This window comes from Mobula hypostoma, chromosome 11 (genome assembly GCF_963921235.1).
Source record: "Mobula hypostoma chromosome 11, sMobHyp1.1, whole genome shotgun sequence".
Taxonomy (NCBI): domain Eukaryota; kingdom Metazoa; phylum Chordata; class Chondrichthyes; order Myliobatiformes; family Myliobatidae; genus Mobula; species Mobula hypostoma.
In genome coordinates this window covers 56,214,617-56,241,619 of record NC_086107.1, presented here as the reverse complement: position 1 = coordinate 56,241,619, position 27,003 = coordinate 56,214,617, and the positions used below count along the sequence as shown (strand labels likewise).

The 27,003-nt window shown below is 42.4% G+C and overlaps 1 protein-coding gene across 1 annotated transcript in view; it reads right to left on the bottom strand.

Annotated features, from left to right (window-relative positions):
• Positions 1-27,003, bottom strand: part of slc22a18 (solute carrier family 22 member 18) — a 161,538-nt gene that overhangs the window by 85,688 nt on the left and 48,847 nt on the right. Inside the window, exons 3-4 of the mRNA XM_063062120.1 lie at positions 10,875-11,020; positions 10,651-10,783 (exon numbers count right to left, since the gene is read on the bottom strand). Of these exons, the coding sequence (XP_062918190.1) occupies positions 10,651-10,783; positions 10,875-11,020 (279 nt within the window). The remainder of the gene's footprint in view (positions 1-10,650; positions 10,784-10,874; positions 11,021-27,003) is intronic.

The window sequence follows — 27,003 nt, the reverse complement described above, 5'->3', positions numbered from 1 at the left end:
TCGTGCAGAATTCCCTGAAAGTTAATTTGTAGGTCGAGTCGGTGGTAAGGAAGGCAAATACATTGTTGGCATTCATTTTGAGAGGACTAGAATATAAAAGTAAGGGTGTAATGCTGAGGCTTTACACGGCACTGATTGGTCAGATTGCACTTAAGAGTATTGTGAGCAGGTTTGGGTCCCTAAAAGATTTGCTGATATTGGAGATGGCCCAGGGTCGGTTCATGAGAATGATCCCGGGAATGGCAGGGATAACATACGAGGAGAGGTTGATGGCTCTGGGCCTGTGTTTGCTGGAGTTTAGAAGAATGGGGAGAGAGGTCTCATTGAATCCTATTGAATACTGGAAGATCTAGATGGAATGGACGGAGAGGTTTCCTATAGTGAGGGAGTCTAGGAGCAGGGGACATAGCCTCAAAGTAGAAGGACGTCCCATTGGAACAGAAATGTGGAAGAATTTCTTTAGCCAGAGAGTGGTGAATCTGTGGAATTTGCTGCCATAGACTGCTGTGGAGACCAAGTCAATGGGTATGTTTAAACCAGAGGTTGATAGGTTCTTGATTAGTCAAGGTATCAAAGGTAATGAGGCAAAGGCAGGAGAATGGGGTTGAAAGGGATAATAAATCAGCGATGATGGAATGGCAGAACAGACTCAATGGGCCGAATGGCCTAATTCTGCTCCTTTTGAGAAAATAGAACATTGCAGCACAATACAGACCCTTTGGCCCATTACGTTGTGCTGACCTTTTAATCTATTCTAAAATTAATCTACCCTTGACCTCCTATATAAACTTCAATTTTTCTATCATCCAAGTGCTTATCTAAGAGATTCGTAAATACATCTAGTGTATCTCCCTCTAGCATCAGCCCTGGGAGGGCATTGTATGCACCTACCACTCTCTGTATAAAGAACTTGCCTCTGACGTCCTCTCTATACTTTCCTCAAATCACCTTAAAATTATGCCACCTTGTATGAGCCATTTCTGCCCTTGGAAAATATCTCTGATTTTCCACTTCTTCGGTGCATCTTATCATCTTGTACATCTCTAGCAAATCACCCCTCTTCCTCCTTCGCTCCAAGGAGAAAAACCCTAGCATGTTCAACCTATCTTCATAAGACTTGCCCTGTGCAGGCAACGTAAATCTCCTCTGCACCCTAAAGCTTCCACATCTTTCCTATCATAAAGCAACCAGAACTGAACACCATATTCTAAGTTCAAAGCATAAAGTAAATTTATTATCAAAATACATACATGTCACTATATACAACCCTGAAATTCTTTTTCTTGTGGGCACAGCCAGTATATCCAAGAAACATGATAGTATCAATGAAGGACCACACCCAGCACGAACAAATAACCAATGTGCAAAAGCCCATATACTGAGCAATTACAAAAGAAAGTAATAAATAAATAAGCAATAAATATTGACAAAATGAGAGGAAAAGTCCTTGAATGTGAGCCCACAGGTTGTGGGGACAGTTCGGTGTGGTCTAACCAGGGTACTTATTGGGCTTTAACATGACCTCACTACTCTTGAACTCAATTCCACAACAAATGAAAGCCAACACAATTCTTAAATGGTGCAGCAACTTTGAGGGATCTATGCATGTGGACCCCAAGATCTTTCCATTCTCCACACTACCAGGTATCGTGCTATTAACCCTGTATTCTACCTTGACTTTTAAACTTCCAAGATGAATCACTTCACACTATTCAGGGTTGAACTCCATCTGCCACTTCTCAACCCAGTTCTGCATCATGTCAATGTCACGTTGCAACCTACAACCCTGCAGACTATCCACAACCTCTGTTATCTGCAAACGTACTAATCCACCCTTCCACTTCCTCATCCAAGTCATTTATAACATCACAAAGAGTGGGGGGTCTCAGAACAGATCCCATTGGAACACCATTTGTCACCAACCTCCAGCAGAGTACGCTCCGTCTGCAACCATCCTCTGCCTCCTATGGGCAAGCCGATTCGATATCCGCACAGCCACGCTTCCCTGGAACCCATACTTCCTCATTTTCTGAATGAGCCTATGATGGGGAACCTTATAAATGCCTAACTAAAAGTCATACATACCATATCCACAGCTCTATCTTCATCAACGTGCTTTGTCACATCCTCAAAAGTAATCAATCAGGCTTGTGAGGCATGACCTGCCCTCACAATGTCACCCTTACTATCCCTAATCAGACTATGCTTCCCTAAATACTCATAAATCCTGGCTCTAAGAACCCTCACCAATAATTTGCCCACCAATGAAGACTCACTGGTCTATAATTCCCCGGGTTATCCCTACTCCCTTTCTTGAACAAAGGAATAACATTGGCCACTAACCATCATCTCCTCCTGAAGCCAGTGAGGATACAAAGATCATTGCCAAGGGTGCAGCAATCTCTTCTCTGACTTCCTGTTGTAACCTGGGGTATATCCTGTCTGGACCCAGGTATCTATACTAATGTTTTCCAAAAGTTCCAACACATTCTCTTTCTGAATATCAACATATTCAAGCATATCAGCCTGTTTTTATGCTGTCCTCACAATCATCAAAGTCCATCTCACTGGTGAATAATAAAACAAGGCATTCATTCAGGATCTCCCCTTCATCCTTCATCTCCAGGCACATTGCTACAACTACCCCTAATGGATCCTACCCTCACTCTGGCCATCCTCCTGTTCGTCACATACATGTAGAACCCCTTGGGTTTTTTTTTTAATCCTACTCGCCAAGACCTTCTCATGCTCCCTTATAGCCCTCCTGTCCAATCTTCAGCTCCTTCCTGGCTACTCTGTAACTCTTTAGTATGATCCTTATTTCCTAAATCTTAAATAAGCTTCTTTTTTTACTCTTGACTAGATGTTCCGTATCTCATTCAACCACGGTTCCTTCACCCCATGATTCTTTCCCTGCTTCCATGGGACAACCCTATCCAGAACCCCAAGCAAGTTCTCCCCAGACAGCATCCACATTTTTGTTGTGCATTTCCCTGAGTATATCGCTTGCCCAGTTCCTGCCAAATAGCATTATAATTCGTCCTTCTGCAATTCAATATTTCCCCCATACCATTTGCTCCTATATATCTGCAAGGCTATAGTAAAGGTCAGGGAGCTGTGGCCACTGTCTCTGAAATGTTCTCCCACTGACAGATCTGAACCTGGCCTAGTTCATTGCCAATCATCAAATCTAATTGGTTTGTCTACATATTGAGTCGAGAATCCTTTCTAGACACACCTAACAAATTCTGCCCCATCCCTCAAATTCAGGTGTAACGCTTGCTTTTTTGACATGTTATACCTTCCCCAGAAGATATCCCAATGATCCACAAATCTGAAGCCCCAACTCCAGCACCAATTCTTTAGCCACGCATTCACCTGCCAAATAATCCTCTTCTTAACCTCAACGGTGCATGCACAGGAAGCAATCCAGAGATTACAACCCTTGAGGTCTTGCTTTTCAACTTTCTATTTCGCTCCTTATATTCGCCCTTAGAACAGAGAATAGTACAGCACTGTACAGGCCCTTCGGCCCACATTGTTGTGCCGACCCTCAAACCCTGCCTCCCATATAACCCCCCACCTTAAATTCCTCCATATACCTGTCTAGTAGTCTCTTAAATTTCACTAGTGTATCTGCCTCCACCACTGACTCAGGCAGTGCATTCCACGCACCAATCACTGTCTGAGTAAAAAACCTTCCTCTAATATCCCCCTTGAACTTCCCACCCTTTAGCTTAAAGCCATGTCCTCTTGTATTGAGCAGTGGTGCCCTGGGGAAGAGGCGCTGGCTATCCACTCTATCTATTCCTCTTAATATCTTGTATACCTCTATCATGTCTCCTCTCATCCTCCTTCTCTCCAAAGAGTAAAGCCCTAGCTCCCTTAATCTCTGATCATAATCCGTACTCTCTAAACCGGGCAGCATCCTGGTAAATGTCTTCTGTACCCTTTCCAATGCTTCCACATCCTTCCTATAGTGAGGTGACCAGAGCTGGACACAGTACTCCAAGTGTGGCCTAACAAGAGTTTTATAGAGCTGCATCATTACCTCGCGACTCTTAATAAACTCTATCCCTCAATTTATGAAAGCTAACACCCCATAAGCTTTCTTAACTACCCTATCTACCTGTGAGGCAACTTTCAGGGAACTGTGATCTTCAGGAGATGTCCCTGATCTTGGCACTAGTCTTTGTCAAAATCTATCCCTAAGCATCATTAAAACCGATGTATGTTAAAAGCACATAGTTAAAGTGCTGTTGGACTTCTTGAGATTAAGAAAAACATTCCGTAAATTTCAAATGCTTTTTCCAAAATCAACTCAACAGACTTCTTTTGAACTAAGTAGTAATTCTGGTGTAGTACAGAACAAAGAAGCAGCCATGAACAGGTGTTAAACTTCAAGGCTGATCTAGCTAATCTGAGAAGACGTAGGCTCACTCTCTTCCCCTGCCTTGGAGTTCAGCCAGGCACAAAGGGTGATCCATAGCTCTGGCTCATTTGTCCCCCCCATCTACTGTTAGCCCTTTGCTGCCCTCTGCTGTTTCTCACATACATTGCAAGATAAAAATAAGGTACTAGCCAGGGCCGTATCCTTGAAAGTACCAAACTCAGAACATCATCACTGACATTGTAAGAACCTTGAAATAAAATTATTCATCAAAAAAATGAGTACAGCACACAGTAAAATTCAAACATAGTGACCGAGGAAGATAACTGATCAAAGAGGTCGACTACCAGTGCAATAGTAATTGGGAGCACAGGAGAGATAACTATCTCTATTCAACACGGTTTTTCAACATTGATGTACTCTTTGTCTTAAACTGGACCATCCTGAATAACAAAGGTACAATATTTTCACATAAGAAATATAATATACAGGTTGAGTGCACTTTATCCAAAATGCTTGGGGCCAGAAGTGTTTCAGATTCGTTTTGGATTTCCGAATATATAATGAGATAGCTTGGTATCGCCATCATTTCTGACTCTGAATTTATGTAGTACCAGTAAGGAATCTTTGGCTTATACATGTTCATCACACATATGAACTTAATAGTAATAATTATTATGTACCATTAATATAATGAAAATATAATGCATGCGGGGTAACAAAAGCAGCACAGTAGAATTGGGAGAATACCTGAATCAGCTGTTGAACAACAACAAACAATGACAGGCTTTCAGTCTCGGCCTATAATACCATGTTTTGATTAAAAGGTTATAGTACACTGTATTTGTATTTTACTTTTTATAACTTTTATGTGAGGTATAAAACCCATCAGCATTGTAGACTTGTTCTGGTATTAGATTTTCATCAGTGACAAACTTATCACAAACTTATTCAATGAATTTCTCTGCTGTTTTGTCATCAGCAGTTTGTTTTTAAATCTTTTTTAATCTTTAAAAATATAATGCTTGTGTTCAAAATGCAATTTTTTTTTTGTCACTAATAGGTGAGTAATAAGCAGCAAGATGATTCAGAACCGTTTTGGCCACTGCAGTTTCAAGCATTCAGGCTTGGATATGCCAGAAATGATTTCACTACTTCAACAAGTTAGGAACAACAAAGAGTATGAAGGTATCAACAATCATCTTAAATGTAACAATGAAAATGAAGATTTGGAGGATGCAATTGACAAAATAATTGTATAAAAGCAGTCCACTAATGGCAAAAAGTGTCTGCGCTAATTTTGTTCAATTACAGCCAATCAAAAGAACATCTCAGCTTACATAAATTAATTCATCTGTCAACAACTATTAGGAACTAATACAGTTTTATAGTACTGTAGTTGTTTTGGTAGTGTTCTAATTTGTTCTATATTTCATATAAGTACATAATTTGTTACTCAGGTAAACTGTGGTTTTTGAAGTATCTTTTAAAGTATTTCCATGAAACTTCGGGTAATTGGGGCAGCTGCTTAATTAGGCCAAAATGTACTTGTCCTGATGTGTCCCAGTTAATCGGAATCCACTGTAGTTTAAATCTGAATGTTTATTAGCTTAATAAGTTTACCATCCTGGATACTGTTGGCGGGGACAACCGACTAGGTGTGACCCATGGTGGCAGGGCCTCCAGCACCGAGTCTGACCCGGTGGTGCAGAAGGGTGGGACGGAGAAGAGGAGAGCTGTTGTCATTGGAGACTCTATAGTCAGGGGAGCAGACAGGAGATTTTGTGGACGTGAGGACACCCGTATGGTTTGTTGCCTCCGGGTGCCAGGGTCCGGGATGTCTCTGATCGGGTGCACGATATCCTGGTACGAGAGGGAAAGCAACCAGAAGTTGTGATACATGTTGGTACCAATGACATAGGCAGGAAAATGGATGAGGTCCTGAAGTGTGAGTTTTGAGAACTAGGCAGAAGGGTGAAGAACAGGACCTCAAGGGTGGTGTTCTCAAGATTGCTGTCAGTGCTACGTGACAGTGATGGTAAGAATTGGAGGAGATGGCAGTTGAATGCATGGCTGAGGAGTTGGTGCAGGGAGCAGGGTTTTAGATTTTTGGATCATTGGGATCTTTTCTGGAGAAGGTGGGACCTGTACAGATTGGATGGGTTGCATCTGAACCCGAGGGGGAGCAATATCCTTGCAGGTAGGTTTGCTAGCATGGTTTGGGAGGTTTTAAACTAGTTTGCAAGGGGGATGGGGCCCGGAGCGATAGAGCAGTGAAAGAAGTGCATGGAGTAAAGCCAGATCTAACATATACAGAGGCTTTGAGGAAAGAGAAGCAGAATAAATGGTGTAAAGACAGTAAGGTAGAAGGGCTGAAATCTGTGTACCTCAATGCAAGAAGCATCAGGAACAAAGGTGATGAACTGAGAGCTTGGATACATACATGGAATTATGATGTAGTGGCCATTACAGAGACTTGGCTGGCGCCAGGGCAGGAATGGATTCTCAATGTTCCTGGATTTCAGTGCTTTAAAAGGGATAGAGAGGGGGCATAAAGGGAGGAGGGGTGACATTACTGGTCAGGGATACTATTACAGCTACAGAAAGGGTGGGTAATGTAGCAGGATCCTCTTTTGAGTTAGTATGGTTGGAAGTCAGGAACAGGAAGGGAGCAGTTATTCTGTTGGGGGTATTCTATAGGCCCCCTGGTAGCAGCAGAGATACAGAGGAGCAGATCGGGAGGCAGATTTTGGAAAGGTGCAAAAATAACATGGTTGTTATCATGGGTGACTTTAACTTCCCTAATATTGATTGGCACCTGATTAATTCCAAGGGTTTAGATGGGGCAGAGTTTATTAAGTGTGTCCAGGATGAATTCCTGTCACAGTATGTGGACAGGCCGACTAGGAGGAATGCCATACTAGATCTAGTACTTGGTAATGAATCGGGTCAGGTCACAGATCTCTTGGTGGGTGAGTATCTGGGGGACAGTGACCACCGCTCCCTGGCCTTTAGCATTATCATGGAAAAGGATAGAATCAGAGGGGATAGGAAAATTTTTAATTGGGGAAGGGCAAATTATGAGGCTATAAGGCTAGAACTTGCGGGTGTGAATTGGGATGATGTTTTTGCAGGGAAATGTACTATGGAGATGTGGTTGATGTTTAGAGATCTCTTGTGGGATGTAAGGGATAAATTAGTCCCGGTGAGGAAGATAAAGAATGGTAGGGTGAAGGAACCATGGGTGACAAGTGAGGTGGAGAATCTAGTCAGGTGGAAGAAGGCAGCATACATGAGGTTTAGAAAGCAAGGATCAGATGGGTCTATTGAGGAATATAGGGAAGCAAGAAAGGAGCTTAAGAAGGGGCTGAGAAGAGCAAGAAGAGGGCATGAGAAGGCCTTGGCGAGTAGGGTAAAGGAAAAACCCAAGGCATTCTTCAATTATGTGAAGAACAAAAGGATGACAGGAGTGAAGGTAGGACCAATTAGAGATAACGGTGGGAAGATGTGCATGGAGGCTGTGGAAGTGAGCGAGGTCCTCAATGAATACTTCTCTTCGGTATTCACCAATGAGAGAGAACTTGATGACGGTGAGGACAACATGAGTGAGGTTGATGTTCTGGAGCATGTTGATATTAAGGGAGAGGAGGTGTTGGAGTTGTTAAAATACATTAGGACAGATAAGACCCCGGAGCCTGACGGAATATTCCCTAGGCTGCTCCACGAGGTGAGGGAAGAGATTGCTGAGCCTCTGGCTAGGATCTTTATGTCCTCGTTGTCCACGGGAATGGTACCGGAGGATTGGAGGGAGGTGAATGTTGTCCCCTTGTTCAAAAAAGGTAGTAGGGATAGTCCAGGTAATTATAGACCAGTGAGCCTTACGTCTGTGGTGGGAAAGCTGTTGGAAAAGATTCTTAGAGATAGGATCTCTGGGCATTTAGAGAATCATGGTCTGGTCAGGGACAGTCAGCATGGCTTTGTGAAGGGCAGATCGTGTCTAACAAGCCTGATAGAGTTCTTTGAGGAAGTGACCAGGCATATAGATGAGGGTAGTGCAGTGGATGTGATCTATATGGATTTTAGTAAGGCATTTGACAAGGTTCCACACGGTAGGCTTATTCAGAAAGTCAGAAGGCATGGGATCCAGGGAAGTTTGGCCAGGTGGATTCAGAATTGGCTTGCCTGCGGAAGGCAGAGGGTGGTGGTGGAGGGAGTACATTCAGATTGGAGGATTGTGACTAGTGGTGTCCCACAAGGATCTGTTCTGGGACCTCTACTCTTTGTGATTTTTATTAACGACCTGGATGTGGGAGTAGAAGGGTGGGTTGGTAAGTTTGCAGATGACACAAAAGTTGGTGGTGTTGTAGATAGTGTAGAGGATTGTCAAAGATTGCAGAGGGACATTGATAGGATGCAGAAGTGGGCTGAGAAGTGGCAGATGGAGTTCAACCCGGAGAAGTGTGAGGTGGTACACTTTGGAAGGACAAACTCCAAGGCAGAGTAGAAAGTAAATGGCAGGATACTTGGTAGTGTGGAGGAGCAGAGGGATCTGGGGGTACATGCCCACAGATCCCTGAAAGTTGCCTCTCAGGTAGATAGGGTAGTTAAGACAGCTTATGGGGTGTTAGCTTTCATAAGTCCAGGGATAGAGTTTAAAGGTCGCGAGGTAATGATGCAGTTCTATAAAACTCTGGTTAGGCCACACTTGGAGTACTGTGTCCAGTTCTGGTCACCTCACTATAGGAAGGATGTGGAAGCGTTGGAAAGGGTACAGAGGAGCTTTACCAGGATGCTACCTGGTTTAGAGAGTATGCATTATGATCAGAGATTAAGGGAGCTAGGGCTTTACTCTTTGGAGAGAAGGAGGATGAGACGAGACATGATAGAGGTGTACAAGATATTAAGAGGAATAGATAGAGTGGATAGCCAGCGCCTCTTCCCCAGGGCACCACTGCTCATACAAAAGGACATGGCTTTAAGGTAAGGGGTGGGAAGTTCAAGGGGGATATTAGAGGAAGGTTTTTTACTCAGAGAGTGGTTGGTGCATGGAATGCACTGCCTGAGTCAGTGGTGGAGGCAGATACACTCGTGAAGTTTAAGGGACTACTAGACAGGTATATGGAGGAGTTTAAGGTGGGGGTTATATGGGAGGCAGGGTTTGAGGGTCGGCACAACATTGTGGGCCAAAGGGCCTGTACAGTGCTGTACTATTCTATGTTCTATTTAACCAATTTGTACATTTAAATGTGTTAGAAGTGCTTTGTAACAAAAAATTAAATTGTTTAAGGTACAAAAGTATTATGAAAGATTGGATTCGTTAAAAAGACAGTTTAACCAAAATGAGCGAATTTATTAACTTGGGCAAAGTTTTTATAACTGAAAACTAAAATGCTTATGTATAGAGCAAGCATGTCATGTGTAATCTCCAGTTATGGCTCATTAGAAGGTGAATTTAGTGGATACAGAAAAGAGTTGGATCAACATGGCTGTTATCTGGTCTACTCCAATGTGTGCACACCAGTTAAGGAGGGAGCCAGGTGTTGTGACTCTTCCACTGCTAACTTGTCCTCATTCAGAAAATCAGCTAACAAACATGATTCAGGCTAAAGTGCATGTTGGCACAATTATTCATGAAATGCATCCCATCAAAAAGTCAACAATCAGTTATAGTGAATGATTTGCAATTGGTTGGAAATTTCCCATCAAGTTAGTACAGATACAACAGTACGTGCTAAAATTTAACCACTGCTTCATTAAAATAGAGATGCAATCTTCAGCTTTATTTTTAAAAAGTCAAGGTTGACCTCCAAATTTTTTCCATTCCCTTCTTAAGCTGCTGTGTCATGCTGATTAGCAGTTCTAGTCGAGGCAGGTATTTTTTCCCCCAGGAGATCGTCACTACAAGGTCATTCTCCTCAGGTACATAATGAGTGGCCAAGCACAGTTTGCGTGCACTGTACAACTAAATGTACCTGATTTGCATTTTTGCAGGTTCCAGTAGGATGCAGGAGATAAAACCTTTTATTCTGTTAACTCGGCACAACTTGGAACACCCATCCAGTTAGCCAATAGAGGAGCTCTTGGCTAGTTTGCTGAAAAGAGTAATGATGATTACCCAAGTACATAAGTATACCCGCAGAAAAAGAATCTCAGAGCTGTATGTGTTGACACGTACGTACTCTGATAATAAACTTCACTTTGAATTTTGCCTGTTAGGTTGACTTTTGTGGGAGGCCTGGAGACCCTGAGTATGTACTTACCCAAATTTAGATATCAGAAAGCCACCAGCTGAAGAACCAACAATCATTCCCACACCATAGGAGAGACCAAGCTTCCCCAGTTTTCCAGTCCTTTCCGACTCTGAGGAGAGGTCAGTCACAACCATCTGAGCAGCTGGGAGGGGTTAAAAGGAAAGAATGCATTTTAAAATTGGGCACTAGAGAGTTGAGCAGAAAAATGGGAGGAAAAACATACCACACTGTACCTTGCATTCCATGCATGAATACGGAGGGCAATCGAGATAGGAAAAGCAGCGACACATTTGTTGAAAGTCCCATTATCATGCTGGTAAGGCCAGAGGAGAGGTATGCCAGTGAGAGGGCAGCTCGGGCTCCAAACAAGTCACCAAATCTGTCAATAGAAGAATCGAAATACAATTTCAAAGATTGCTGGGAACGCAAGATTGGAATTGGAATAATATTGTCACACATATCGAGATACTGTGAAAAGCTTGTCTTGTATACTGTTCATGCAGATCAAATCATTGCACAGGACACTGAACTAGAACAGGTAAACAATAACAATGCAGAATAACGTGTAACAGCTGTAGAGAAAGTGAAGTGCAGGTAAACAATAAGATGCAAGATCATAACAAAGTACGTTGTGAGGTCAAGAGTCCATCTTATTATAATAGGGTACAAAAATTGTACAGAGGTACAATATCTAATAATAGCAGGGTAGAAGCTGTCCTTAAGCCTGGAAGTATGTGCTTTCAGGCTTTTGTATCTTCAGCCCAATGGAAGAGGGGAGAAGAGAGGGTAGTCGGGGTTTTTGATTATGTTGGCTGCTTTACTGAGGTAGTGAGAAGCACAGAGTCCATGGAGGGGAAGCTGGTCTCCATGATTGTACACAGCTCTTTGCAGTCACTTGCAGACCAGTTTTAATACTAAGCTGTTTTGTATCCAAATAGAAAGCGTTCCATGGTGCATCAATAGAAATGGGCGATTGTGACAAGCCAAATTTATTTAGCATCCAGAGGAGATGCTGGAATCTGAGGCAAAAAAAAAATCACTACAGGAACTCAGTGGGTTATGTAGCATCCATGGAGGCAAAGGATGGTGGATGTTTTGGGTCAAGACTCTGCATAAGGATTGGTGAATGTGGGTTACTGGAGGGGCACTTCTTGAGTCTTTCTCTGAGAAAGAACCAGAGCATCCTAAAGTTTTCCTGATGGTGAATGGAGGTGTATAAAGACTAGATGGTGAAGATGAGGCAGTTGGGGCTAGGAAACTGTAAGTTCAAAGTAAATTTATGATCAATGTATGTATTTGTTACTGAATACTACCTTGAGACTAATTTTCTTGCAGGTATTTATATGTAAGTAAATACAATAGAATTTATGAAAAAACTATACATAAACAAAGCCTGAAAAACAAGCAATGTGCAAAAGACAAATTGTATAAATAAAAGAATAATGAGAACAGGAGTTGTAAATACTCCTTGAAAGTGAATTTGTAGTCCCTCAAATCAGTCCAGAGTTGTGGTGAGTGAAGTTATCTACGCTGGTTCAGGAGGGTGCCACAGTAACATGGTGATTAGTGTAATGCTTTCACTGCTCGGGACACTGGATTTCAAATTCAACGCTGTCTGTAAGGAGTTGTGTACCCGCCGCTTGAACGAGTGGGTTTCCTTTGGGTGGTCTGGTTTACTCACACAGTCCAAAGACGAACCGGTTAGTAGGTTAATTGGCCATTGTAAATTGTCCTGTTTTCAGGCTAGTGTTGACAGGTGGGTTGCTGGGCCAGAAGGGCCTGTTCTGTGCTTTAATCTCCAAAATAAAAATGAAAAAATAATAATGCTCCTGGTGGTGTGAGATTTGAGGCACCTATACCTCCTGCGTGATGGTAGTACTGAAACGAGGAGGTGGCCTGGCGTGTGCGAGTATTTTAATTATTTAGAGATAGAGCATGGTAACAGGCCCCTTTCAGCTCCACCACCCGTTAAACACATGTGACCAAATAACTTATTAACCCGTACATCTCTGGAAACCCACGTGGTTACGTGGGGAACACACCAACTCCTTACAGACGGCACCGGAAGATGGAACACCGTACCGCTCCTATCGTCATTTGTCCTTGATGACGGATGCTGCTTTCCTGTGGCAGCACTCCCTGTAAATGTGCTCAATGGTGGAGAGGGTTTTGCCTGTGATGAGCTGTTCTGCAATCTTTCCCGCTCCTGGGCACTGGTGTTTCCATACCAGGCTGTGATGCAACCAGTGAGGATACTCTCCACATACAGAAGTTTTTGGTGACATGCTGAATGATTGCAAACTTCTAAGAAAGTTGAGGATCTGTCATGCCTTTTTTGTAATGGCACTTAAATACTGGTCCCAGGACAGATCTTCTGATACGATAACACCAAGGAATTAAAAGCTACTGACCCTTTCCACCTCCAATCCCCTGATGCGGACTGGCTCATGAACCTCCAGCTGCTTCCACCTGCAGTCAAAAATCAGCTCCTTGGTTTTGCCAACATTGAGTGAGAGGTTGTTGTTGTGGTAACACCCAACCAGATTTTCAATCTCCCTCCCTTATGCAGATATGTCACCACCTTTGATTTGGCCAACAACAGTGGTGTCATCAGCAAACTTAAATGCAGCGTTGGAGCTGTACTCAGCCACACAATCAGTAAGATCCTGTAAGATGAGATCCTATGGTAAGATGGCGGTGCATTCAATCGCAGTAGCTTCTACGGGGTCAAGTTTTTTTTAAAAAAACGCACTTTTTATGATGGCAAGATCCTGTTGGACATTAAGAACTTAAAGTTCTGCGGATGTACCCCATCAGCGAGTTGCTCGTTGGCAGAGAAACTCAAGGAGTTGGATGATGTGGATTGTGCTGCTGCCTGCATCAGCGAGGCGTCGGTACACAAAGGAGGTGTGCAGTCTAACAGCGAGTGATCATCGTAAGTCATTTTTCTTGTGATCGCAAGCCCCTGTTGGACATTGTTAATGTGGAATGCTGAAAGTCTGATTCACTAATTTCCTGGTGGATGGTAGGACAGCTGTGTGGCCTCGGTTATAGCGAGGACCAGGCCTCGAGGTGCGGTGTCAGCTGTTTAAAGTCGCCCAGGAGAGAGGTGTCAGAGATGGTGCACTCCACCAGAGGCAGTGTAGTGTGGCATCCAAGCTGGACTCAGTGCTGCCCCCCAGTGTTCACTCTACAGAAGGCAAGCTGTATTGGGTTCGGTGGCAAATTTCTGCAACATTCATGGACTCAGGGTCTTGGATTATATTTTTTGTGTGACCGTATTTACTGATATCTTATAGGTGCTTTGTGCTGTGTGACTGTTGGTACTGCATTTTACACCTTGGTCCCAGAGTAACATTGTTTCATTTGGCTGTATTCATGGGTATACTGTACACACATGGTCGAATGACAATTGAACTTGAACTATAAAGCAGAAGGCTAAGCACACAGCCTTGTGGTGCACCCATGTTGATAGTTAGTTGTTGCCAAACTGTCCTAACTGGGGTCTGACAGTGTGGAGATAGAGGATTCAGCTGCACAGGGAAGTATTAAGGCCCAGGTATTGGAGTTTAGTGAAAAGTTTTGAAGTGAGAAGCTGAAGATGTCCGTAAACATTCCAGCCACTTGACCAGCTAAGCCACCTGGGCCAGATGTGGATTTGCTCTGCTGAAGGATGCTCTTACATCAGCCTCAGAGACTGAGATACAGAGTTGTTGGGGGCTATGTTTTGTGAAGGTGCCTCCATGTTCTATCAGTCAAACAAAAGGCATTGAGCTAACCTAGGAGCAAAATCCCATTGTCATTTATGTTGCTTGGTTTTGCTCTGTCGGAGGTGATGGCATTCAAGCCCCACCACAGTTATTGAGCGCCTCTTTGAGGTTCAAGTTTAGTCTGGAAAGGGCCATTTTGTTGAAGTGGAAGGATACGTTGGCTCCCATTTTGTCACAATGGTTCTCTCAAGTGATGCTATGTCTTAGTTTGGAGAAAATTAGAAGTCAAACCTTTGAACCTATGTTTGATTTTGAGAAAAGATAGGGTTAATTTGCTGGTTACAATCATTTGAGTTAATTGATAGATTTCTTCCATGATCTAATTGTAAATTTTTGGTACATTTTTTTTTCTTGCTGGCGGTTTGATGTTTACCTTTAGAAGCTTTTTGTATGATGAATGGCGCCGGGGTTGAACACCTGATGGGTTTTTTCCCCCCTCACTTTTCTTTGCTTTAGTAGGGATTTTTTTTCTTTTTTTTATATAATCACCAAAATTTTTTCAATCTTTAAAATAATGTTTTTTTTCTCTTGAGACATTGTAAGTGCTGCCTATTTCGATGTGCTCTTGTTAATTTTGGATAATAATAATAATAAAAAGATTTGAAAAGAAAGTTTAGTCTGGAATTGCCACTTTGCATGTGAGATGGCTTTCTGGAGGACATATCTGAACCTCTTGTACTTTCCTGGATCACTAGTCCTGAGCTCCATTAATCTAGCCCTCAGCAGATTTCAAATCTCTTGATTTATCCAGGCTTCTGGTTGGAGAAGACTGAATGATTTTGTGGGGACATACTTATCCATGAGGTTTTGATAAAGTCCGTGACAACTGTGGCATATTCATTCAGGTCCTCTGATGAGTCCTTGAACATGGCCCGGTCCACCTGCTCGAAGCAATCCCATAGCCGCTCCTCTGCCTATCAAAATGGTGCCGGGCATGGGTGGTATCATGGATGTAGGTAGAAGGAACTGGACAAAGGGAGGCAAGACAGAGTCACGGTATAGAGTTAAATGCAGAAGCAAGAGAGAGAAAAAAAAGATTCCTTTCTGGCTACAAATTAAGACACCATCGATAACCAATGGACAACCAGGGAAAACACTGTGTACAGCAGTTGTACAAATCACCTGACATCTGTGGTTAACAATGTAGCTGAAATATAAGCACATTCCAGATGCAACAAAAGCGCAACATTTAAATAAATTTGTAATTTTCCATCACTATGAAAATATTTAAAATGAATGTCTTTTCTACCTGAAAAAAATTACAGCAATGTTTCTGCAAGAATCAAACCATCAGGATGGATATTCAAAAGATCAACTCCAGATCATGCCAATCAAGTGAAGTTATAGTGTGAACTTACAGTAAATATCACAGGCTAAAGAACCACTTGAACACCAAGGAGCTACAAATGGCATCTTAACCACCCAAGCATTAAAAGAGCTTAATATCTAAATTATCAGATCTTTGAGAGAAAAACAATAATCTTAGCATCAAATGCAATTGCTTTAACATCAAAGTACTGGCAATCATGTGCTCAAAGACAGCCCCATAACCTCATTTCTTTAAGCAACACACATCAAAGTTGCTGGTGAACGCAGCAGGCCAGGCAGCATCTCTAGGAAGAGGTACAGTCGACGTTTCGGGCCGAGACCCTTCATCAGGACTAATTGAAAGAAGAGCTAGTAAGAGATTTACCTCATTTCTTTACTTTTTTTTCTCTCTCCAGATAAGGAATTAAGAAGCCATACAACGGCACCTCCCGTATAAGTGCCTTCAAAGACTTAGTCAGAACTTTTTGATAAACTCTGCAAGAACTTTAAACTGTGTCATGTCTTTTGCTTTGAAATACTTCGGTGTGCAGAGTACCTAATACTTTGGCTCAGTGTGCATACTCAATTCTGCTGAATACTTTTCACCATTAGTTTCAACAGATACACTCTAGCGAGAACATAGTACACCTTTCTTTCAAAGGAAAACTTGATGAGCATCCATCAGGGTGGAGAGTTCAATATTGTTCATTCCCTGCATTCTATTTCATGTACAGTAGGTACCAATTTCCATTCATAACAAACCAGAAATGTGTTGAATGGTAGTGCAAATTGGACTATATTGTATCAGCTGGACATTGTAAATAATATATTAAATGTTATTAAATACCAGACATAAAGTTCTTTCCTTCTGCAAAATTCCTTTGCCCATAAACGAAATATTAAAAACAGATTCAGAGTAAACCTGAAATCTAATACTGGTTTCTTTTTAACTTGCAATCCTTTACCAGGTCAAGATAACCGCTATATTACCATGATGCCCACGTGGCTCTTTCACATCCCACTCAATTCTTTTGCCACTTTACACGAGGTATAACTTACAGCAGCGGTCCCCAACCAGCGGGCCGCAAAGCATGTGCTACCGGGCAGCGAGGAAATGATATGAGTCAGCTGCACCTTTCCTCATTCCCTGTCATGCACTGTTGGACTTGAACATAGGGTTGCCAACTGTCCCGTGTTTGCCAGGACATCCCGTATATTGGGCTAAATTGGTTTGTCCCATACAGGACAGCCCTTGTTTCGTATCTCCCCCGCTAAGGTAGAGCTTTCCTTTGAAACCTTTTGTGCGGAAATGGCGTAAAGTGAAGAAGCAATTACCATTAATTTATATGGGAAAAATTTTTGTGTTCCCAGACCCCAAAAAAGCCTACCAAATCATACCAAATAACATAAAACCTAAAATAACACTAACATATAGTAAAAGCAGGAATGATATGATAAATACACAGCCTATATAAAGTAGAAATAATGTATGTACAGTATAGTCGGGAAGATTAAGCCAAAACAGATCTGTGGAAAAAAAATTGGCACGTACACACGTGCACACGTCACGCATGTGCACACAGGTGCCTGCGCAAAGCTTTGTGGTCATGGTAGTCTTACTCGGGGTAAACACAAGTGTCCCAGGATTTGTCCCTTATTTTGGAGTGAGAAAGTTGGCAACCCTAACTGTAAAAGACATGTTGAGGTGAGTTTAACCCTACTTGAACACCCACCCCGGACGACCAGTCCGCAAGAATATTGTCAATATTAAACTGGTCCGCGGTGCAAAAAAGGTTGGGGACCCCTGATTTACAGCCATCTACTAACCTCCCAACATGTAAAGTGAAGCGCCCAGTGGTCATGGAGAGAATGCCCAAACTTCACAAGCACATCAACAAAGATTAGGACCAAATCCCAGATGTCAGGGTCATTCAGAACTATTGAAAAAAATTGTGAGTTTGGTGCATGGCAAAGTTGGGATGTGGATTTGCCATCTAATAGACCTTTTTCTAATGCAAACACGAGGAAATCTGCAGATGCTGGAAATTCAATCAACACACACAAAAAATGCTGGTAAACACAGCAGGCCAGGCAGCATCCATAGGAAGAGGTACAGTCGATGTTTCGGGCCAAGACCCTTCGTCAGAACTAACTGAAAGAAGAGATAGTAAGAGATTTGAAAATGGGAGGGAGAGGGGGAGATCCAAAATGATATGGAGAAGACAGGAGGGGGTCGGATGGAGCTAAGAGCTGGAAAGTTGATTGGCAAAAAGGATACGAGGCTGGGGAAGGGAGAGGACCATGGGACGGGAGGCCAAGGGAGAAAGAAAGGGGGAGGGAAGCCCAGAGGATGGGCGAGGAGTATACTGAAAGGGACAGAGGGAGAAAAAGAGAGAGAGAGAGAGAAAATTTTAAAAAATAATATAAATAAATAAATAACGGATGGGGTACAAAGGGGAGGTGGGGAAAAAGGGGAACCTTTTTCTAAACTGGTTTAAGGGACACCTTGCTCTGGCCTAGTCTGCCCACATGATCTGATTCCATCACTAGGCCCTGACATCATGCAAGAAGCTCTTGGCCTCGCATTCCTCAGTCCAGATTTGTCCTTAAGTCAGCGCAGTATAATTGAATATTTTAGCAGTGATTGCATCCAGCAGGCTCCACTCAGCAAAATCCAAGCTGATGCTAATTGTTGAGGGAACAGACTACATACATATCTTCACTCACAAGATCATCTACTAAAACAACAGTTATTCTGCAGATGCTGGAAATTCAAGCAACACACATCAAAGTTGTTGGTGAACGCAGCAGGCCAGGCAGCATCTCTAGGAAGAGGTACAGTCGACGTTTCGGGCCGAGACCCTTTGTCAGGACTAACTGAAGGAAGAGCTAGTAAGAGATTTGAAAGTTGGAGGGGGAGGGGGAGATCCAAATTATAGGAGAAGACAGGAGAGGGAGGGATGGAGCCAAGAGCTGGACAGGTGATTGGCAAAGGGGATGTGAGAGGATCATGGGACAGGAGGTCTGGGGAGAAAGACAGGGGAGGAGGGGACCCAGAGGATGGGCAAGGGGAATATTCAGAGGGACAGAGGGAGAAAAAGAGGGAGATCATCTACTAATTTTCTGAATGGTTCTCCTTGAGCAATTATGTATAAGAAATAGAAGCAAGAGTAAGGCACCTCAAACCTGCTCCTCTAATTAAAATCTCTACAACACTTTCTCACATAATTCTGTTTTCATGGATTGTTTAGGAAATAAGAGTCTAATACAGTAGTGTATTGACTTTGCCCTTGATTATATTTGCAGTCATGGCTTTCTGGAGGTAATCTGGACTTATCACCTCAGTTATAAGTAGTCAATATCTTATTTCTATAGTATGCCACTCTCTCTTTGACAGTACATTGTTTAATTGTACAAAAAAACTGTTTCATAGTACAGTACTTTATTACAGACTTCTTGGAATTTCGTATTTACAATTCAATGAGAAAAACAAGATTTGATTTGCTTTTAACAAACCCTTCCTGATCATTCCTTATTAACTCTGAGAAAAATATTCATTTTCATCTTGACAATGCTCCATTGTACCTACCCCCTGCACTCCTCACCCCACTGACATCCGATTTTTGTTATCAGATTTTTGCTTTGCTCAATTTTCTAGCCATTAACCAGCACCCACACTTCCAAGGAGTTATACAATAATGTGGTCAGAGTTTTTGCTTTCTCTACACTTTAGCTTCTACCTCTAGCTTTATCTAGACTCAATCGATTTTTGCTCTTTCCTATTTACAGCCTCATCTTTACCTATTTTAATTGTACTGTTTAATTCCCACTCCTCTCCCTAGCTCCTCTATTGTGAATCGAATGCATTCTCTTTTTACTGGGGGGGGGGGGGTAGAAAGGTGATGGATGAAACGGTGGCAAAAATAAAAATTTGAAACTCTCATTGGCTACCAATGAGAAATTTCAATCTTTATGATACAATTTGAAGATAACACATGCTGTATGTGATTAGTGCAAATGGATTGTTTCTTTCAGTAGTAATGCAAAACAAGTTAAAACAAAAATCATAACTGTTAGAGTAACTTTTGGGGTTAGCACATGTAACAACTAACTTAGCTGACTCCAGTCACTAGTCTTCAGATTCGAATATGAATTGTGGAATAAATGCAGCTTTGAACAATGGGCTCCTAAGAACCGTGAACCAAGTTAATTGGAAGAACAGACAATGCTGATTTAAAATTGTTACTTGTGTATCTGGGGGTCTGTAATATAGTTGTGAACATGATGGTGGGAAGATCCAGACAGTTGAAACTGTTACATTTAGTTCAAAGGAAGCATTGTAAATATGGAATTGTCCTTTGACCTGAATTGCTCGATCTAGAATATAAAATATCGTATAGTGTTGGGTCAGGCAGATCCCTTGCTCTGAAAGTCAGTCAGTCACTCTCCCTCTCCTCCTCCAAAAGTCTGCCAGCTTATTTGTGAATGTGTGTATATCAAATAAAAGGCTACTTTTCGTATGTACCAACTATGTCTCTCTGGTGACTTTGTTCACATGGCAACAGTAACCACGTCTTAGTTCAGGTTTTTCTAACTAACCTGTGATGAAGAAACTATCATTACAGGGTATTTTACAAACCACATATCATTAATGAATGACTCATTCTGTGCAATAAATTGTATGTCCCTACACAAGAGGATGTCAGAAGTTTAACCCCAAGATCTGTGTCAGGTCAGCGCGACAGGGTGCTGAAAACAGGAAATTCCACAACTGGGGAAAAGGAAGGAAAACAAGGAAATGTTAGCTTGATATCCCAAGGCAAGCACACAGCGATGGAGCAGTTAAATCCAGGAAAGGTTGATGGACTAGAATTATGACCAAAAGGTGAGGTCCTTAATACTTTTCTTCAGTATTCACCAGCGAGAGGGACTTTGACAATTGTGAGGACAGGCTGACTTGCTTGAACATGTTGATGATAAGGAGAATGTGCTAGAACTTTTGAAAAACATTGGGATATATAAATCTCCAGGGTCAGATGGGACATATCCCAGGTTACTAAAGGAAGTAAGGGAAGAGATTGCTGTACCCTTGACAATGATCTTTGCATCCTCATTGGCCACAGATGTAATACCAGATGATTGGAGGGTGGCAAGTATTACTGCTTTGTTCAAAAAAGGAATAGGAGCAACCCTGGGAATTATATACCAGTGAATATTACTTCAGTGGTGGGAAAATAATTGGAGCAGATTCTTAGAGACAGAATTTACAAGTATATGGAAAAGCAGTCTCATGAAGGCTGGTCAGCATGGCATCGTCAGGGGAAGGTCATGCTTCATAAGCCTGAATGAACTATTTTCAGATGTGACAAATGTGACATTGACGAAGGCAGAGAAGTAAATGTGGTGTATATGGATTGACGATTCCCCATGGTAAGCTCATTCAGAAAGTCAGGAGGCCAGGCATCCATGGAAACCTGGCTATGTGGGTGCAGAACTGGCTTGCCCATTGAAGGCAAAAGGTGGTGGTAAGCAGAGAATATTCTGCCTGGAGGTCGGCTGCCAGTGGTGTTCCACAGGGATCTGTTCTGGATCCCCTGCTCTTCATGATTTTTTAAAATTTGCTGATGACACGAAGGTATTTGGAGTTGTGGATAGCGTACAGGGTTGTTGTAGGTTGCAATGGTACATTGACAGGATGCAGAGCCGGGCTGAAGGACAGGAATGTTAGCTGAGACACAGCTTTCATTAGCATGGGCAGACAGGTATCAAAATACAAGTCAGACAGCTGACCTGGCATCCTGTATAAGGAGCTGATGGATTACTAGTGCTCTAAAACCACTCATGTTCCAGCTCTTTACTGAGCCTCTGATGAAGCCAAGGAGGAAAATTTAATACATCAGATACAGCCTTTTACAAAATCATTAAAGATTCCTTAAAGTGAGGTCTTTTCTGTGCTACATGTTTCTATGATTCTAGATCTCATCACTAGCACGTAGATACTAGTAGAACTGCACCAGCAAATCAACAAGTATCTCCCTGTATAAGCTAGCGAACTAAAGGATGAATCAGAGGTGATGTGATAATTGCTTCTTGTGCAGACTGTTCAAAATAGAATCAAAATGTAAAAATCAAGGGTTTGGAAAAATCAAATCCCATGGAAGTTAGAAAGGAACCAAATGCCTGGTGGCTAAATTGTTGGACTGCACTGTTTTTTCATGAAGTCTGCTTAGTTTGTACTTCTCTGTATTTGGGTTGAATGGGGAGAAGAAGAGGTAAAAGCACTAGTTCTTGTAGAGGGACAGTCATTTAAGGTCACATTAAAATATAAGGGGCCAACAGCATTAAACTGAAAATCAGAATGCCAGAGGGTGTCATATTTTGTGGTCGTATCAAAAATAGCAGCAACCTTGATTAATTACAGTAACAAGGCAGGTAAATATCGGAGAAGCCGGTGAGCTTGCCTTCATTGAGATGAAAGAGGCTATTCCAAATCCTCCTGCTACTAAAAGAACACAGATGTCTATTTGTTTAGGTGCTAATGTTCTTAGAGGTGAAAGGAACTGTCACAAGGACAACATGTCATGGCTGAAAGACCATCTTAGTTCAGAGTTTAATAGCCAAAGATACACAATCTATTGAAAGGACAGGCAGGTAGGCAGGCAGAGGAGGAGGAATGGCTCTGCTGGTAAAAAAAATGAAATAAAATCTTCAGGAAGAGGTGAGATAGGATCAGACGATGCAGAATCCTTGTTGGTTGAGTTAAGAAACTGCAGGTTTAAGACGACACGGATAGGAATTATTTACAGGCCTCCTAACAGTAGTCAGGATGTGCTCTTCAAATTACTCCTGGAGAGAGAAAAAGCATGGCAAAAAGGCAATGTTACCTTGGTCATGTGGAGTTTCAATATGCAGATAGATTGGAAAAATCAAGTTGATATTGGATCTCAAGAGAGAGAATCTGTGGAATACAGCCGAGATGGCTTTTTGGAGCAGCTTGGGTTTGAGCCCACAGGAAAATACTGGAAGAACTCAGCAGGCCAGGCAGTAACTATGGAAAAGAATACGGTTGACATTTCAGGCCAAGACCCTTCATCAGGACTGGAGAAAAAAAAATGAGGAGTACCAGTCTCTGCCTGAAAAGTCGACTGTACTCTTTTCCACAGATGCTGACTGGCCTCCTGAGATCCTCCAGCATTTTGTCTGTGTTTTTTGGATTTTCTGTATCTGCAGATTTTCTCTTGTTTGTGTTTGAGCCCAATAGATCTGGATTGGATGTTGTATAATAAATTGGATTTGATTAGGGAGCTGAAGGTAATGGAACCCTTAGGAAACAGTGATCATAACTTGATAGAATTCACCCAGCAATTTGAGAGAGGGAAGCTAAAATCAGATGTATCAGCACTACAGTGGAATAAGGGGAATTACAGGGGCATGAGAGAGGTGCTGGCCAAAGTTGATTGGAAGGGGACACTAGCAGGGATGATGGTAGAGTAGCAATGGTTGGAGTTTCTGGGAGCAATTTGGAAGGAACAGGATAGATATATCCCAAAAAAGAGGAAGTATTCTAAAGGCATATGATAACCCTTTCATTCCCGGAATCATTTTTCTGAACCTCCACTAAACCCTATCCAATGTCAGCACATCCTTTCTTAAATAAGGGGCCCAGAACCGCTCACAATACTCCAAGTGAGGCCTCACCAGTGGCTATCTTCTGACGGGACAGAGTCAGAGTGGTGATCTTGAGGCTTTAGCTTTGAGGATTTAGTGAAGAGAAGCTTCAATCAGGGAAAGCAAAAGGAAAAAAAAGCCTAAGTTTTTTTCCTTCCCATCTTTATACCTGCTCAGCTAGGATAGTAGAGGTGCCAGGCAGTATAGATGAATGCTCCTCTTGCTGGATGTGGGAAGGCAGTGTCCAGTGTCCCTGATGACTACAACTGCGAGAGGGGGTTGGAACTGGAATTGGTTGAACTCTGATTCATTCGTGAGGCTGAGGGGGTGATTGATAGGATATAAAGAGAGGTAGTTACTTGCATCCAAAGTGCAGGACACAGAAAACTGGGCCAGGAAGGGGAAAGGGGTTAAGCTGCCAGCGTAGAGTACCCCTGTGGCCATCCCCCTGAACAATAGGTATATCACTCTGGATACTGTCGGGGGGATGACCTAGCAAGGGAAAGTCACAGTGGTTGGGTCTCTAGCACTGTGTCACCCTCTGACTCAGAAGGGAAAGGGGCAGAAGAGGAATGCTGTGGTGATAGGGGATTCGTTAGTTAGGGGAACGGACAGGAGCTTCTTTGGGCGAGAACGAGCTTCCCAGATGGTATGTAGCCTCCTGAGTGCCAGGGTCCAGGTTATCTTGAATCGAGTCCTCAAAATTCTTAAGTGGGAGGGTGAACAGCCAGGAGTCATGATCCATATAGGTACAAATGGCATGGGCAAGTCGAGTGACAAAGTTCTGCAGATGGAGTTCACTGAGTTACGTGCCAAGTTAAAGGAGTGGATCTCCAGGATTGTGATCTCAGGATTGCTACTCGTGCCACGTGCAAGTGAGGCCAGAACCAGGAAGATTATACAGTTTAGTATGTGGCTAAGAAGTTGGTGTAGGAAGGAGGGCATAAGATTTTTGGATCATTGGGCTCTCTTCCAGGGAAGGTGGGACCTGTACAGAAGGGACGGTTTGCACCTGAACTGGAGGGGGACTAATATCCTAGTGGGAAGGTTTATTAATGCTGCACAGTGGGGTTTAAACCAGAGCTGCAGGGGGATGGGAACCAGATTTCCAGAACAGTCAGTGGAGAAGTTGTGGAGGCAGATGTTGATAAGACCTCAGGCAAAGTCAGGAATCAAAAGGTTGAGCATGTACAGCCAGTGTCCTGAGCTGCGTACATTTCAAAGCAAGAAATATCATAGGAAAGGCAGATGGTAGTGCTGAAGATGAAGTAGTTGGTTTACAAACAGAGGCCATGTGTAGTGAGGAGTGGCTGTTGATAAGGCAAAACTGCAGTCAGAGGATGAGTTCCAATGTAAAAGGTGGACACAGCTGAAAAGGGTGAATACAGGACTGAAGGTGTTACATTTGAATGAATGCAGTATCTGGAATAAGGTAGATGAACTTGCAGCATTGTTGTATAATGTTGTAGGCATCACTGAATCATGGCTGAAAGAAGCTTATAGCTGGGAGCATAATGTCCAAGGATACACATTGTATCAAAAGGACAGGCAGGCAGAGGGGTTGGTGTTGCTCTGTTGATAAAAAAAACGAAATCAAGTCATTAGAAAGAGGTGACATGGGTCATCAGGTGTTGAATCATTATGGATAGAGCTAATTTCTAAGAGGGAATTTCTCGAGTGCCTATGAGATAGCTTATCGTAGCAGCTCATGGTTGAGCCCACTAGCTATTCTGGATTTTGGGTGTTATGCAACAAACCAGAATTGATTAGAGAGTTTAAAGTAAAAGAACCTTTAGGAGAAGTGATCATAATATGATTGAATTCACCCTGAAATTTGAGAATGAGAAGCTAAAGTCAGATGTATCAGTACTACAGTGGAGTAAAGGGAATTACAGAGGCATGAGAGAGGAGTTGGCCAGAAATGATCGGAAAAGAACACTGGTAAGGACGACGGCAGAGCAGTAATGGCTGGAATTTCTAGAAGCAATTTGGAAGGCACAGGATATATACATCCCAAAGAGGAAGAAATATTCTAACAGGAAGATGACATGGCTAACAAGAGAAGTCAAGGCCAGCATAAAAGCCAAAGTGAGGGAATATAATAGAGCAAAAATTAGTGGGAAGTTAGAGGATTGTGAAGCTTTTAAAAACCAACAGAAGGCAACTAAAAAAGTCATTAAAAAGATAAAGCTGGAATATGAAAGTAAGCTAGCTGATAATGTTAAAGAGGATACCAAAAGTTTCTTCAGTTACATAAAGTGTAAAAGAGAGGTGTGAGTGGATACTGGACTGCTGAAAAACAATACTGGGGAGGTAGTAATGGGGGCAAGGAAATGGTGGACAAACTGAATAAGTATTTTGCATCAGACTTCACTGTGGAAGACACCAGCAGTATAGTAGAAGTTCCAAGAGTCAGGTGTCATGAAATGTGTGAAGTTGCCATAAGTAAATCTTTCAAGAATCATTAGATTCTGGAATGGTCTGAAAGACTGGAAAATTGCAAATGTCACTCCAATCTACAAGGGAGAGAGACAGAAGAAAGGAAACTATATGCCAGTTAGTCTGACCTCAGTGGTTGGGAAGATGCTGGAGTCGATTATTAGGGATGAGGTCTCAGGGTACATGGAGGTACATGATAAAAATAGGCCATAATCAGCATGGTTTTCTTAAGGGAGAATCTTGTTTGACAAATCTGTTGGAATTCTTTGAAGAAATAACAAGTAGGATAGACGAAGGAGAATTGGCTGATGTTGTGTACTTGGATTTTCAGAAGGCCTTTGACAAGGTGCTACATGAGGCTGTTTAACAAGCTATGAGCCTATGGTATTACAGGAAAGATCCTAGCATGGATAAAGCACTGGCTGAGTGGCAGGAGGCAAGAGTGGGAATAAAGGGAGCCCTTTCTGGTTGGCTGCCGGTAACTAGTGGTGTTCCACAGGGGTCTCTGTTGGGACCGATTCTTTTTACATTATATGTCAATGATTTGGATGATGGGATTGATGGATTTGTTGCAAAGTTTGCAGACGATATGAAGATAGTGGAAGGGAAGTTTTGAAGAAGTATGCTACAGAAGGACTTAGACAGATTAGGAGAATGGACAAAGAAATGGCAGATGGAATACAGTGTCAGGAAGTGTATGGTCATGCACTTCAGCAGAAGAAATGAAAGGGCTGACCATTTTCAAAATGGAAAAGAGTACAAAAAGCTGTGGCACAAAGGGACTTGTGAGTCTTTGTGCAGGATTCCCTACAGATTAATTTGCAGGTCAAGTCTGTGGTGAGGAAGGCAAATATTAGCATTCATTTCAAGAGGACTAGAATTCAAAAGCAAGGATGTAATGTCAAGACTTTATTAAGCAATGGTGAGGCCTCACTTGGAGTGTTGTGAGCAGATTTGGACCCCTTATCTCACTAGGGCCTTATACAGCCTCAGCTTTACATCCTAGTCCTCTACATTCTAGCTGTCATCAAATGAATGCTAACATTGCATTAGCCTTCCTCACCACCCCATTAAACCTGCAGATTAACCTAGGGAACTCTGCACAAGGCCTCCCAAATCCCTTTGCACCTCCGAGTTTTGAATTTTTGTACCATAGGTACCAATGACATAGGTATGA